This window comes from Phoenix dactylifera, chromosome 12 (assembly GCF_009389715.1).
Source record: "Phoenix dactylifera cultivar Barhee BC4 chromosome 12, palm_55x_up_171113_PBpolish2nd_filt_p, whole genome shotgun sequence".
In the NCBI taxonomy this organism is placed as follows: Eukaryota; Viridiplantae; Streptophyta; class Magnoliopsida; order Arecales; family Arecaceae; genus Phoenix; species Phoenix dactylifera.
In genome coordinates, this window is record NC_052403.1 from 7,696,642 (window position 1) to 7,711,423 (window position 14,782).

The 14,782-nt window shown below is 38.7% G+C and overlaps 2 protein-coding genes across 9 annotated transcripts; both read left to right on the forward strand.

The window, feature by feature from the left end:
* Positions 1–897: 897 nt before the first annotated feature.
* LOC108511503 (pectinesterase inhibitor-like) lies at positions 898–2,290 on the forward strand. Its single transcript, XM_017844159.3, has one exon. It carries the CDS (start codon positions 1,333–1,335, stop codon positions 2,107–2,109), a length of 777 nt encoding a protein of 258 aa, XP_017699648.2. The 5' UTR covers positions 898–1,332; the 3' UTR covers positions 2,110–2,290.
* A 2,319-nt stretch (positions 2,291–4,609) lies between these two features.
* LOC103712647 (eukaryotic translation initiation factor 5B-like) lies at positions 4,610–11,570 on the forward strand. 8 transcript variants are annotated; one of them, XM_017844151.3, is made up of 9 exons: positions 4,611–5,026; positions 6,041–6,085; positions 6,329–7,068; positions 7,480–8,116; positions 8,216–8,316; positions 8,407–8,487; positions 8,576–8,703; positions 8,944–9,126; positions 11,014–11,570. In XM_017844151.3, exons 3-8 carry the CDS (start codon positions 6,409–6,411, stop codon positions 9,083–9,085), a joined length of 1,749 nt encoding a protein of 582 aa, XP_017699640.2. In that variant the 5' UTR covers positions 4,611–5,026; positions 6,041–6,085; positions 6,329–6,408; the 3' UTR covers positions 9,086–9,126; positions 11,014–11,570. The 8 variants fall into 8 exon arrangements, with proteins under 8 accessions (XP_026662553.2, XP_038988455.1, XP_017699640.2 ...); XM_039132525.1 differs by having other exon boundaries at positions 6,360–7,068; XM_026806749.2 differs by lacking the exon at positions 6,041–6,085.
* Positions 11,571–14,782: the final 3,212 nt, after the last annotated feature.

The following is a 14,782-nucleotide window of genomic DNA, read 5'->3' on the forward strand; positions in this document are numbered from 1 at the left end:
AGATGCATCGAACTGTTTAATATATTTCATGATCTCGATGCATATAATTTGTTGCCTTCTGTCTTTTTATCCATGTCATGTTCCAAACCCTGGTGCTAATACTGCATTCGCTTCGGAGTGTGCATTGGAGAACAGAAAATTATTACTAGTAAATTATTTCTTAAACTTTCCCTGCTGATAGAAGCTGTGGCAACCATCTGTTGGGGCCTTTTTCTCATGGTGATGGCTAGAATAGGAGATTTAATGTCCTCTCATTCAGGTAGGCAAAACCAATAATGCATGGAAAAGGAAGTAGATGGACTAACGGTGTCAAGGGTTCATCCATCAGATGTGATTGAATGATCTCAGTTGCCTGGCTTTCGGCCCTCTTAGCAATGAACCTAGGAGGGGGTAGCTTTCACTAAACGTCCAAGCATTCCTGAGTAGCTAGATTTGCTACGCTATACTGGTCACCATAGTAGCCACATGTTTGGATCATGGGGTGTTCACCTACCGTCTGTATTTTCTATTCTTGTTGTCAAAACTTTTGGGTGCATGGCTTCAAAGCTAACTTCAATTTTATTATATGTTCCAACCTGTCCCTCTTCAATAACTCCACAACATAATTTTGGCTCCTGCCATGCTTGATACTTGATGGTTTTTTTTTGTTTTCTTTATTTTGTAATACATATGCTTTATACATGCTGAAATGCTAGTTTTATTGAAAGAAATGAATATATGAGAGATACACATGGCATTATGCTATATTAGTACGGACCGATACAGGATGTATCATACTAGTATAGTGCCGGTATTCTATATGGATAGCGTACCGACATCCGATATACCAAAAAAATATATATATTGTACCATACCAAAATAGTACTAATGTGGCGCCGGACGGAATCTGGTACCATGGCATATTGGGGCTTCTCATCCAATTATTTAGATTTAACCTCGGTTGTAACAAAAGTTGTCTAATTAGTCAAAATTATACCTTTTTTCTTCAGTTCATTACTTAATGAATCGATTAGGATATTATACTAAAATTGTCACCCTATTTCTCTTTCTTTCAATTTCTTCGAACCAGATTAGAAAAGAAAAGTCCATGGAACATCCAGAATTATGAAAGAACGAAGGGCCATCGAGACCACCCTAGTGGCCTTAAAAATTTTCAAATTTCAGTTATCCAGCAACGGCTATGATTCACCTACCATTCCTGCAACCACTCCCCGCCAAACTTTTCCAACCCTTCGTAGTCTCCATTCCCCTGAATCCCTTCTCCTTCTTTAGCTCAAACACCCTTCCTTTCTTCTGCTCTCCTTCCTCTGCGCTCCCTTCTCCGCAGTCACCATGAGGCCAGAAATCCCTCTCCTCCTCTCCCTCTCCCTCTCCCTCTCCTCTCTCCTCCACCCTGCCAACCCCGCCTGCGTCCCTCGCAACTCCTCTCCCACATACCCCTACCTCTCTTCCCCATCGTCGTCTCCGAGGCCATCCCCGGCCCGCGGTCCATCTCCGACGCCAGCCTCATCGCCGTCCACCACCCCTACGCCATCTCCAGCGGAGGAACCATCTCCGTCCCCTGTCTCGTCGCCATCGCTCCCCCCGACCCCATCTCCGTCTCCATTCTCATCACCATCAGCCACGCCCGCCTCTTCAACTCGCTCGAGCGGCCTTCAAGATGCCATCGAGGGGATGTGCAAGCACACCGACCACCCGGAATTGTGCCTCTCATCAATCAGTTCTCTCTTGCCGGCATTCGGGACCGTCGACGCCAGAACTCTCCTTGCTCTGGAAATGAAGGCATGCCAGTCCCACACCGAGCTTGCGCGTGCCCAGGCTGCCAAGCTCGTGGATGACGGCTCCGCTCCATCTTCGGCGAGCATCCTCCAATCGTGCGCCGAGAACTACGAGGATGCATTGAACGATCTCGCCGCCGCCGCCAAGGCCCTGGCGGAGGGGGATAAGGGGACTCTCAATGTTATGCTGAGTGCGCTCCTCGACGACTATGGCACATGCGAGGATGGGTTCGCGGAGATGCCCGGAACCTCGCCGATGGCGAGCTACGATGATACGCTCACCAAGTTGGCTAGCAACTGCCTTGCCCTTGCTGAATTGATCAAATTCTGAAGCTCGAGCCTTCTTCTTGGATAGTTTTCTTCTGTGTAATCCTGGGCTTCATTTTAGGTTTCTTTTTTTTGTTTTGAGCAAACTGATGGGCATGGCCATCATGTTCATTTCATGGACATTATGAAAGATGTTCTTTTTTGGATATTTATTAAGAAAATTCCTTCAGCTGGGTTTCTTCTTCTATCATCTTGTTTTTCTAAATTGTTATGCTTATGATTTTTTTGCATACCAAGGGTCAAATGGTTTCTCATTTCTACTCCAGAGCTGTATTTGGTTCACCATCGAAATCAAAATCGTGATTGAAATTGGAATCGGAAGGAATATGAATGGAATTTGGATACTAGATGAGAGTTCGTATTGGATTTTCGGAGATTGAGGTATTGCCATTCTCCTCTCAAATTGGAATGGGGTCGCTCATTCGAAGTCTTCTTTCAAAGTCTAACTCCTCCCAACCAAATATGTCCCTATTGTTTTCAGCATTTTAAGCAAAGCTACATCCATTTTTATGCCTTTGTTATTCTTATCCAGCCATGGCTGCATGGCTGAGAAAAAAATTGGCCTTGATCTACATTGGCTGTCGTTATCCCTTTTGTTTTTGGTACAGCAGGAACTCACAAATCGGGTGTAGATGTAGCCCATAAAATCAGAAAAAGTATAAAATGCAAGGGAGAAGGGACAACCTTGTGGTTCTCCCAAATAAAACCTCCAGAATGATGGCTGCATAAGATGCCACCCAGTTTGCAGCACTATTCGTCTCCCTGTAAACGTGAAATGTTCTAGAAAAGCCACGAATCTGGCCTTCCGGTCTCGGATGACAAATCCCATACTTTTATTGCTCCCTCCCACATCGACGCTACCATTGAAGTTCACTTTGAGAAAGTCAGGGGATGGAGGCTCCCAGGAGACGAACACAGTTCTGGATGCTATGGGAGTGAAATGGGAACCCCAAATTTTTCCAGCCGTCCCAAGGGATGACGACGTAGTGATGCCAATAACACCACCCTCGGCTGCGCTCCTCTATTCTTAAAGATCCGAGCGTTCCTATCAAGCCAGTAGTGGTAAGCGAGATAAGCCGCCCTAATTCCCAGCTCCTCAAGGTCAGGCCTCCATGAGGCATCCTTTAGGAAGCGCGAAAAATCCTCAATCGATGATCACCCCTGCCGCAATCCCAAAGAAGCCGAGGCAAACCCCCAAATCTGAACTGCCTGGGACAACCAAATAGGGCATGGAAAATCGACTCTTCTCCCTCCGGGCACGCCCAATAACTTGGGGGAATACACATCCCACGTCGAGCCAACATGCCCCTGATGGGCAAACAACCCCACACAACCTTCCAGATAAACATGGCCACTCTGGGGTGGATGCGCCGCCTCCAGATCCAGACCCCCTCAATCTGTCGTGTCGGCGACCTCCCAACCAAGCCGAGTAAATCTCTAGCCTTCACTTTTGGCATGCTAGTCCTGCTCCAAACCCTCCTATCACCCGCCTCCCCAGCAGGGTTGTCGTTGTCTCTAAACTTCCACTTGGGTGCATGCATGGGCGTTTGTGTGCATGCATTCGCTGGAGTTGTTGGATGGAGCCCATGGACAATCTTCATCTGCACGACTAGTCCTGGTAAACAAAATGACTTATGCATCGTGTGTATAAATTTGTATGAATTCTCCAATGTAAATCCCCAATCCAAGAACTTTGGAGTAAAGCGAGTGGAGAGCAAAAATTAAAAGTATAAAATCTTATAATAGTATATAAAAGTATGAGACAAACAAATATCAAAATACCCCTCATATCTCTTCTTTCCGTCTTCCAGCTTGGCTTGTTTATAGAACCATTCTTTGTTAATATTTTGCAAAACTACCATTTCCTCTTATTTAAATTAGGGTTACCAAATTCTTTTTTTATTTTTATTTTATTCATTTTGTTCTTTCTTCTTTTCTTCTCCTAAATTTCTATTTTAACTTACCCGTTAATTTCCTTCGAATTCCAATAATATTTTTGTTATAACAGATTTTACTAAAATTCTTGTGGACGATCATGATGATTATTATTTGATCCTACTTCTTTTTCCCGCAAGGTTTGAACATAATGGTTATAAAGATCGTATAATTTATCATGCCTACATAATTTTAAATTATTTTTCATTAATATAATGACCATGATATTAGTTATTACATTGAAAAATAATGACAGTAACTGTAAAAATGTTCTCTCTTAAACCTTCCTATAATGATTATTATGACTATTATTTACCCCAGTCTATACAATCTGAAATTATTTATTGCTGACGTATATCTATGATAACAATCATTGTAATGATATTGTAAATCTCACTTATTCAATTATTAACTTTAAAGATATTACAAAAAAATAACAAGTTTTAATTTCAATTTACTTTGACATTAGAATAAAAATAAAATATGAAAATATAAAAATAAGTTATATTTATTTTAAAAACAACAGTTTCAGGTTTTTGTCTTGGTTTTAGAGGGAGAGGAGGAGAAGCTAGAAGTGAGAGAAGAAACTCAAAACCCAGGGTGGGGGAGGGTGTGTGATAGGAATCAGAAAGATGGAGAAAATAGCCTATGTCCATTATTATCATCATCCGCATCATTCCCGTCTTCGCCATCATCATGATGATACTGGACTTAAAAAAAAAAATAAAAAAAAGCCTTCTCCTAAGGCGGAGAAGGGAGGGAGAAAGGGGCCTCCCATCTCTTCCTATTCTAACCTTAAACACCCCTCTCTCTCTCTCTCTCTCTCTCTCTCTCTCTCTCCCGGCCTCCGCCTCCAGAAACTTCTTCTCCCAAATTACCCCTCAAATCTCCCTCTACGTCTCCACAGTCCGCACACACACTCTCTCGCGTCTTTTCGCCTCGAATGGAGATCGCCGGCGTCTAGGGTTTCTGATTTGGCCCTCGTGGTGAGGCTTCGTTCTCTCTGGATTACGATTTTTTTTACCGGATTTTATCCATTTCGGGCTTCCGATTTCTTCTCTTTCTCGTTGATTGGTTGATTGATTGATAGGGATCGGTTCTTTTTTATGTTTCGGTGGATGCTTGCAGATTTTGGTCTTCTTTTGGTTTGTTTGCGTGCCAGATTGGGGGTTTCTTGAGGCGAGTGGGGTTTTTTTTTTTTTTTTTTCTTTGAAAAAATTCCGGGGTTTTTAGGTAGGATTTCAGTTTTATTTTGGCGTTGAGTTACTCGAATCGTTGCATTTTCTGGTCTTTGGTTCTGTTGGTTTCGTCTGTTGATTTCGTCTTTTTTTGTTATGTAATTCTTTTGGGTTTTGATATGTATTTCTTGGAAGATTTTGCTGGACTACTGCTGTTAGATCTTAGGCGTTCTTTTGAATCTTTGGATAATTTCGTGATTTCAGGGCTGATTTCATGTCTTTTTTGTGGTTAATTCCTTTGTTTTCTACTGGTTTTGTTACTTGCATTGCTTTTGGCCCCCCTCAAGATGTTTTGTTTTGGGACGTTTTGTGGACTTGGTGTCTTGTGATACGTCATCCCATTTGACTGCATTGCTTTCTATATTTCTTGGAATGATGTCGGAGTTTGTTTGAGCTTCCTTACTGATTTCTTGAATTTTTTTAGGCATCAGTATTCTGCGTTTATTCTTATGTTTATTCTTTGTTTTTGATTTGTAGATCTTGATATTGGTATTCAGTAGCTTAGTCATATTGACATCTTAGGTATTCTCTCGAATCTTACAATCTCTTTTTCAGTCTCATGGTCGGTTACCTGATTCGTTTTTAGGTTGATATGCCTGTTTTGTGGAAGATATTTTGATTTTTTGGAATGCAAATGCTATCTATTAAGTTCTTTCTTTAATGTTTAATTTTGTCTTTTGATTGATTGGTGATGCTTTTCTGGAATTTTTTTTTTCTTGTCTGCTTTTATTGTAATGTTTATTCTTTGTTTTTGATTTGTAGATCTTGATATTGGTACTCAGTAGCCTAGTCATATCGATATCTTAGGTAATTTCTCGAATCTCAGTCTCTTTTTGTCTCATGGTTGGTTACGTGATTCTTTTTTATGTTGATATTTTTGTTTTGTGGAAGATATTTTGATTGTTTTGTATTGCTTTGGAATGCAAATGCTATCTATTAAGTTCTTTAATGTTTAATTTCGTGTCTTTTGATGGATTAGTGATGCTTTTCTGGATATTAATTGGCAATTTTTTTTTTCTTTCTTTTTCTTCCCTTTACTCAACTGATCAGTAACTTCTTGGGATTTCCTTCCGGTCAGCAGATAGTTGTAGGAATACTGTTGATACTTAGTTGAAGTTGAATTTATCACTATGGATGGCTTTGGAGCCTCTGCATTCAGCGGTATGAGTGCTGTAATGAAGAAGCGGAGGAGTGCTACTTCAAGGCGGCCTCGGCTTGAGGCACAATTGATTATGGAGAGTCATGATATGTTGCATCCTTTAAACAATTCAAGAAGGCTATCTCCTGATGAGAATGGAGGAAATGATGCTGGATTCCGAAGGAAAGAGTTTTATCTTAACAACCCTCCTCCAAGGAGTTCATCTGCTCACAGAATTGAAGGTGGAACATCTTCAAAGAAGGTTAAGAGGGATGACAAGACATTCGAAGATTATTATGGAAGTACTTGTCCTAGAGGTGGAAATGGATCTGATTTGAAGCGTTGCAGCGAAGGTGCACTAGCCCCAGCTAACTTGAAAAGCTCGAACAAAAGTAAAGAGAGCATTGAAATGCAGTCAAGATGCCCAGATGCTTACGCAGGCAGGAGGGGTGATGGTCAAGATATGCATCAGCCTGACGGAGCTCAAAGTCTATCAGCTGAGAACAAGCTGAGAAAGGTGAAACTCAAAGTTGGTGGAGTCACACGCACTATACATGCAAAATCCAATTTAGAAGCTGGTAACGATGGCACTTCTGCCAAGCCTCCACGTTCTTCTGATGCCTTTCGGCATCGTCAAAGGCTTAGTCCTCAGGTACCCAGCTGCTGTTTTGTGTTTGATTTTCTAAGTTAGGGTGTTTAAATTTTTTGCCTCCCCTCTTAAAATAAAAAAGAAAATACAGAAATGCCTTGGTGAATAACTTTAACCACAGCCAACAAGCCCTATAAAATTCTTTCAGTGAATGATTTTCCTTTTGAATTTGTTATTGTGATTAATTGACAATCAGATTTGTTAATCTCATGTTGAACAGAGAATCGTAACTTGAACACACAGTTTGCTAAAGGAAGAAAAACAATAAGAAGTTGTTGACTAGTAGAATAATCTCACATCTAAACTCTGTTCATTACATTTTAATAATCTGAGTTGAATGCCCCTCTGCTGTTGTTTCTTCAAGGAGCCTGCATTTTGTGGGAACATTTTAACCTAGCTCGTTCTTTGCTGTAGGATAACTCTGATGATCATTCATTTGAAATGGAGAGTCGCCTGCAAGGAGATGCATGGAAGGATTCCAGTGGAGTGAGCTTTTCTCGGGGAGAAGGCATATCTGGAAAGCAAACAGACAAGCTTCCTGGCATATCCTCTTCTGAACCTGTTCGTAAAAGCAAGAGAGTGCCTAAGAGGCGTGTGCTGGATGATGCATTTGATGATGGTGAGGAAGATGATGAGATCCGCTACCTTGAGAAACTTAAAATTTCCAAGGTTTCTGTAGATCAAACTACAGATTTTGAAGATACTGGGGAGGATGGTATCAAGAAACGGAAGATCTCCAAACTTTCGAAAAATAGGAGTACGCCATATGAGGTGGACGAGGACTATGTTATGTCACGATCAAACAAAGAGGGCAGGAAAAAATCAAGATCAGAAAGGGAATCTGATGACACAGATTATGTTGAGGAGGAAGAACCTGGTTCCGATGGTGGTCCTGAGGCCAAGAGAAGGAAACAGAAGGTATCTATAGATTCACCAGCTGATGTCAGAACTGAACCTCTTACGACACGCCAACGGGCACTTCAATCAGGCAAAGGTGGCAATGGTGAGAGTTTGATTGAGTTCCCAAATGGGTTGCCCCCTGCTTCAAGAAGTAAGGAACTACTTTTTAGTTTTTATTGAAAGCATATTGCTATTTGTCAATAGATCTTTTCATGTTTCATATGCTGTTATTTTTATGTTCCAACTACAGAGCAAAAGGAGAAGCTTTCTGAAGTAGAAATACAAGCAAAGAAGGCAGAGGCTGCTCAGAGGCGTAAAATGCAAGTAGAGAAGGCAGCTAGAGAATCTGAGGTTCATTTCAAATATTCACTAGTTTGTTATGCATATTTTCTACTGATATATTCTTAAATTTGATGCTGGCTCATATTTTGAACTTCACAGGCTGAGGCAATTAGGAAGATACTGGGCCTGGATTCTGACAAGAGGAAGGAAGAAAAGAAGCAGAAAGAGCGAGAAGAAAAGGTATGCGTGCCAAGCTTAAACTTCCGCTCTCATTCTGTTTTAATTAACTGCTTGCCCTTTACTCCCATTTAAACATTATGTTATGCAGGCGAAGGCTGCTAAATCACAGACATTAGCATCAAGCACCATAAAATGGGTCATGGGACCAACTGGTACAGTTGTTATATTCCCTGAAGATGTAGGCCTACCAAGTATGTTCAGCTCCAAGTCATGCAGGTGAGACAATATAACTTCATTTGAAAATATTGTTCCCGCTGATGCCTGTACTATAATTTCCTTTTTTGCTGCTCGATATATCTGTGTTTATGTACATGCCTGGGGTAATCTACGGTCATGAAGCATTAAGTTAGCATTCATCCTGAGACATGTAGTTTTGTCAGTTTTTAATTGATGTCAGCTGCTCTTTGATGCCCTTGCCTGTTGGCTGATTTCTTTTATGATTTGCTCTGGACTCAGTTACCCACCTCCACGAGAGAAGTGTGCTGGCCCATCATGTACAAATGAATACAAATATCGGGATTCCAAGTCTAAACTTCCATTGTGCAGTCTACAGTGTTATAAGGCAGTCCAAGGAAGTGCTCAACGACTAACCTGTTGATGTTTCTTACCTTGTATGTGTTATACCCTTGGTAGGAGCAGGTAATCTGGCTATTATATTCTAACCCCATTTCAGAGTAGATCTTTTTCCCCCCCTTTATCATATTGTTAAGCTGATTAATGATGACAAAGCTGAAGATATCTGTAATATCCTTCTTTTTCTTTTGTGAAAGTGTTTCCTTTTTCTCCCTCTTCTTTTCACCATTAAATGCTTCAATTTTCAAAATCTTAAGGATGTATATCCTTTCCAAATTCTTGTTTATCTTGTCTGGAGGTATACAGTTGTAGACTTGTAGACAAAGAACATGATTTTGTTCACCCAAGCAGATCTAATATTAATTACAAGGGATCTCTTCATGAGCTTACAGAACCTAGATCGGATAATAAGCTCATTTTACAGTGAAACTTTCACCAAGAAGTTCGAAACAGCTTCTTAATTAGAAAGTCTAGTGATGTCAGGTAAAAATACCTCAAATCAAATCTGTAGTTGGTGTCAACAAAATAACCAACTTAGAACCACCCAGAGATGTCAAATGCACTGATCAACCCAACATGAATTATTTTGACGGGCAAACCTTAGGGTGAGAAGTACTTCAATAATGTTTTTGCCTTTCTGAATTCTCTGAAGAGGAAAGGCCTGAACAGACCATGTATAGACATTATGACCCCCACCTACCAAGCAATGAACAGATGGACAAATTCAGGGCAATGGATGTGAATAAGGCAGACTAATTGGGATGCAGAAAGCAGTTCTGTAGTCTGCCATCCAGCCTACACAAGCTTGCAACCTTCTGCGTATAGTTCAATAGCAAGTCGATAGGATGGCAAGTTGGATGTCCCTTTCTGTTTGATTTGTAAAATTCTACACGATTTCTTTACTGTACTAGTTTTATGCATGGAGAACCTGTAGGTTTAGAATTTGTGGTTGCCTGATATGTGAAAGACATGGATCTTTTTATCAAAATAAACATCAAATTCAGAGACCTACCGTTGCTCATTTTTCCCTCGTTCTGTTTGCCTCTATGTGAAACAAAATTTTGCCCATTTAGATATCCCTGGACTGGAAAACTGTAGTGATTGATCTGTGGATTATGATCTTCTTGCTTGCTTGATGTAATGCTCGGTAGTTCACAGCAAATCACCAGACTATCTCTATATCATGTAATTCAAAATTTATGAAATTTGCTAAACATTTCAGGTGTCTGTCCTCTTTTTCAGTTCTTTCATATGAAAATTTTCCTTCTGATTCACTTAGGGCTATCTGAACTTTTCTTATAGTCTTGGTAAATATTGTCATAAAATAGTAGTAATTCAAAGCATATTTGTGGTGGGGTATAGAACTTCACAAGATGATTGGCATTCCAACCGTGGCTTTTTTTCTTGACTGGGACTGTCTTATATGTATGTAGTATATCACTCTTCTTTTCGCCATTCAATTTAAACAATTAGTATTTCAAACACTTAATATTAAAGTTCATGTGTAAAAATATAAATAATCGTTATATGTATACACTATTCTAAATTCTGGTATCTTGGTGGTCATTAAAGATCAGGCCGAGATTGTTGCAATGTTGGGAGTTTGAAAATCTTCACCTAAAGGACTAATACCTCCCATCCTTCTTTTGCTGTTCGGGAATCCAAAGTGCAGATGGCGCAATTAACAATTACTTGTTTCTGTATGTAACTAGAGCTTTTCAGATTAGGTTGATGACTATTGAACAGGGGTGTCAATGGGTAATAAGGCTGATAACCCAGCATGTAGAAGATATTAAACAGGCCAAAGCCTGATTACCCAGCCCAGATCTGTATAAAATTTAGTAGTAAAGGATGGAGTAGGCAAAGAACTGATGTCATTTCCATTATGGAATTTTGTTTACTCATATATCCTTCTTGGAATGCTATCTCATGGTTTTATACTTTTATGGGTAGGAAGAAGCCCTACCGTGCCAATCAAGTGCAGAAATGATCAAGATATCCTGCATGATCTGACGAGTTTGGTGTGGTTTGTTTCACCCTCAGGTTTTGCTGTAGAACGAGATGACTATGGCTCTAATGAAGTCGAAATGCAAACAGAGATCCACAGTCATGAGACCTCAGGATGAATGCGCAGCCTAATCTTTAATGATCATAAAGCCCTGTTGTTTTCAGTACATGATTATATAGACCCCTTTTAAGGCCTCTGATAGTCTGATCGGTGAGATCTGGCAATGCCGCAGAGGTGGATACCGCTTGAGCAAGTCCGTGCGTGCATGTTTATTTGGTTTTAAGTATCTTTATAATTGCACAAAGATCACTTACTGAGGTTCTGTGTAAGAAATTAACTTATGTTCTATTGTCAGAATAGTTTGAGTAGTGTTGATTGGATCGAATGCAAATTTTAAGGTTAAAATTTAACCTTGAATATGTGCCATTCTGCACAATGTTATTGATAGGCTTGATGATATTGAATGAAAGAAAGATGGGTAAATTGTTTACGATGTGTTTAAGATCATTAGTTGACATGTTGCTGTCTAGCATTAAGTTCATCATGCCATCAATGGGACCTGACACTGGAGATTCCTTAGTTTACTTTTTTGTCTTTGCTTGGAGATTAATCAAGCTGTAAGTTTTAAAGTTTGCACGCCAATGACTAAAATTGACATGGATATGATGTATTTTAGCCAGTTTTCTGATTATATATCTTTAAAGAAAAATTAAACTATATCTTTGAGCTGTGGCAGGTGGCGACAATGATTGCCCTCTTTACTATGGATAGTCTGATAACACGTGGGTATGGACAATGCACCTTAGTGCTTGTTGATTTAAATTGAAAGCAACCTAGAATCTTTTATGATTTTATGCTTTTAGCTTTTTTATTTTCTTTTAATCTTTTACAGCTTTTCTGTCTTTTAGCACCCGTTAAATTTCTCTAATGGTCCTTACTTTAGAAAGGTTAACAAAACTTATTTTGATGGAGAATTTTAGTGAGACACACGCTGAGATTTTTTTTTTTTTCCCTTTTTTTTTGAGAGTATAGGCATGGAAGCGGTAGAATTTTGAGCAATCTATTGCATCACTGGCTAGTATAGCTTTAATTATAATTTTATTACACATACTTTTTATTCTATTGGAAGAATGCAATCAAAAAATAATGATGCTGTAATTTTTTTTTTCTCTTTGTATAATTAAATGGGATATTACTCACCGAGCGATAATGATCTTTACATACAAGCAATTATCACGTAATCCACAAACAAGAGGCAGCAAAAAAAATTTCGATGTGAAGGAAAAAACTATAAGTCCTCTCTCGGTCAACTAGAGGCTATACAAACATCATCAAGATTGAATCTTGGCATCCACAATGAGAACATTTATCACCAGTAAGGGGATTTTCAACAATAAGCAACAAAATAAAGGATAGATCTCATAAAGTGTTATGGTTGAAATAATCAATGGAGAAGGCTTTTCAAAGATCCAAATTGTTCACTCTATAGCTCTCAATGCCAAAAACAACGTATTGAAATTTCAACCAAATCTGGATAAAATTAACTATTTGATCATCTGATAAAACATATTTTTTTTTTCTCTCTTCTTCTCCTCCTTAGTTTTATTCTTGTTTTCTTTTCTATTACCACGGTCATCATTACTCCGTTTCCCACGGTTACTATCCTACCAGGCCAAGTTATTTTCGGAAACAAAAACACTGCCACATTATCTTATCTTTTTTTTTATTTTATTTTCAAATGAGGTGGATCCCACATAAGGAGGGACCACACCCACAAATCTCCCCCTCTCGACTCATGTGGGGGGTTCTACCAAGCCTGCTTTCTCTCTACAAGAAATAATTTTTTCCATGGGCAAGGCCTTAGTCATCATATCCGATCCATTATTATTAGTATGGATTTTTTCAAGACATAGTAACTTCATCTTTAAAGCATTCTGAACTCAGTGATATCTTACATTAATGTGCTTGGATCTCGAATGCAATATTGGATTCTTTGAGAAATAGATGACACTTTGACTGTCACAATAAAGCATATATTCTCTTGTTCTAGGCCCAACTCTTGTAAATTATTTTTCATTCATAAAAATTCTTTACAAGCTTTTGTAATTGCAATATACTTGATTTCTAAAGTGGACAAAGCAACACATTTTTATAACGTAGATTGCCATAACACTGCGCCCTTTGAAAAAATCATCTAATACCCTAATGTGGACTTTCTAGAATCTATATCACCAGCTATGTCAGCATTTATGTACACATCCAACACAGGTTTACCATCACCTAAATATAAACAGACTCTAGAAGTGCCTCTAAAATACCAGAGAATCCATTTAACAATTGCGCAATATTTCTTATTAGGATTAGAAAAAAACCAACTTACAACACTAACAGCATAAGTAATATCCGACCTTGTGCAAACCATGACGTATATGAAATTACCAACCGCGGATGCATAAGAAATCTTCTACACCATTAAGAGCTGAATTACTAAGTGATACAACCAGAGTTTTCTAACTATCAACGACAACCATGCTTGCAACTCATCATCTAGCATCATTTTCATAATAGGCGGCTGATTTACCACATCCTGAAATCTACTCAAATGCTCGGCCACTGTACTTTCCTCCTTATACTTCATATTCACAAACTTTCTTATCATGAATGTATTTTTTATGCAGACTTCTGTTAATAGAGACTCTCTAATTTCTTCCATGAACTATAGACATTAGTCTCCATAGCAACATGATGAAAAACACTATCATCTATCCATTGTCTGATTAATCTAGCTGTCTTTCCATTCATTTTCTTCCACTTCTGCCGAGTTTTGTCACTTGGTTTGGCACTATTTCCTTCAATGGGATCATACAAATCTTTGCAAAATAGTAAGTCTTTCATTCGGGGCTTCCAAATTGAATGATTGGAAGATGTGAGTTTAACCATACTATCCCTGAATGCTATTCTATTTAATCAACACAAAAAAATCAACCATTAGCAACTTATTCTGATGCCACTTTTTTGGAAAAATGCAATTAAGAAATAATGATGCTGCAAATTTTTTTTTCTTCTTTGTGTAATTAAATAAGATATCACTCATCAAGCAACAATAATTTATACACAAGCAATTATCAAGCAATCCACAAATAAGAGACAATACAATTTTTAACGTGAAAAATCTTCCGATGTAAAGGAAAAAATCATAGGACCTAGTCCAGCAAAAAACTTTTACTATTTAGAATAATGGGATTAGGTCCTATCTTGTTCAATTAGAGGCTATACAAATATCGTCAAGATTGAATTTTGGCTTCTACAACAAGAACATTTGTCACTAATGAAGCAGATTTTAGCCATAAACAACAAAATAAAGGATAGATATCACAAAGTATTGATGCTTGAAATAATTAATGGAGAAGATTTGTCAAAGATTCAAACGGTTCCACCTGTAGTTCCCAATGTCGGAAATAATATACTTAAATTTTAGCTAAATCTGGATATAATCAACTATCCGATCATACGACAAAGTAGCACCTTTTTTTTTTTCTTTTTTTCTTCTCCATTTTATTCTTGTTTTCTTTTCTGTTTCCATAGTTACCGTTGCTCTGTTTCTCATGGTTACTATTCTACGAGGCGAAGTTATTTTAGAAAACAAAAACACTGCCACATTATCGTATTTTTTATTATTATTTTCAAATGAGGAGGGACCACACCGACGTATTC

Coding starts and splice junctions, on each gene's coding strand:
- LOC108511503 (XM_017844159.3), top strand. CDS start 1,333: ATGAGGCCAGAAATCCCTCTCCTCCTCTCCCTCTCCCTCTCCCTCTCC.
- LOC103712647 (XM_017844151.3), top strand. CDS start 6,409: ATGGATGGCTTTGGAGCCTCTGCATTCAGCGGTATGAGTGCTGTAATG. Junction 7,069..7,479: donor GTCAAAGGCTTAGTCCTCAG/GTACCCAGCTGC, acceptor TCTTTGCTGTAG/GATAACTCTGATGATCATTC. Junction 8,317..8,406: donor AGGCAGCTAGAGAATCTGAG/GTTCATTTCAAA, acceptor TGAACTTCACAG/GCTGAGGCAATTAGGAAGAT.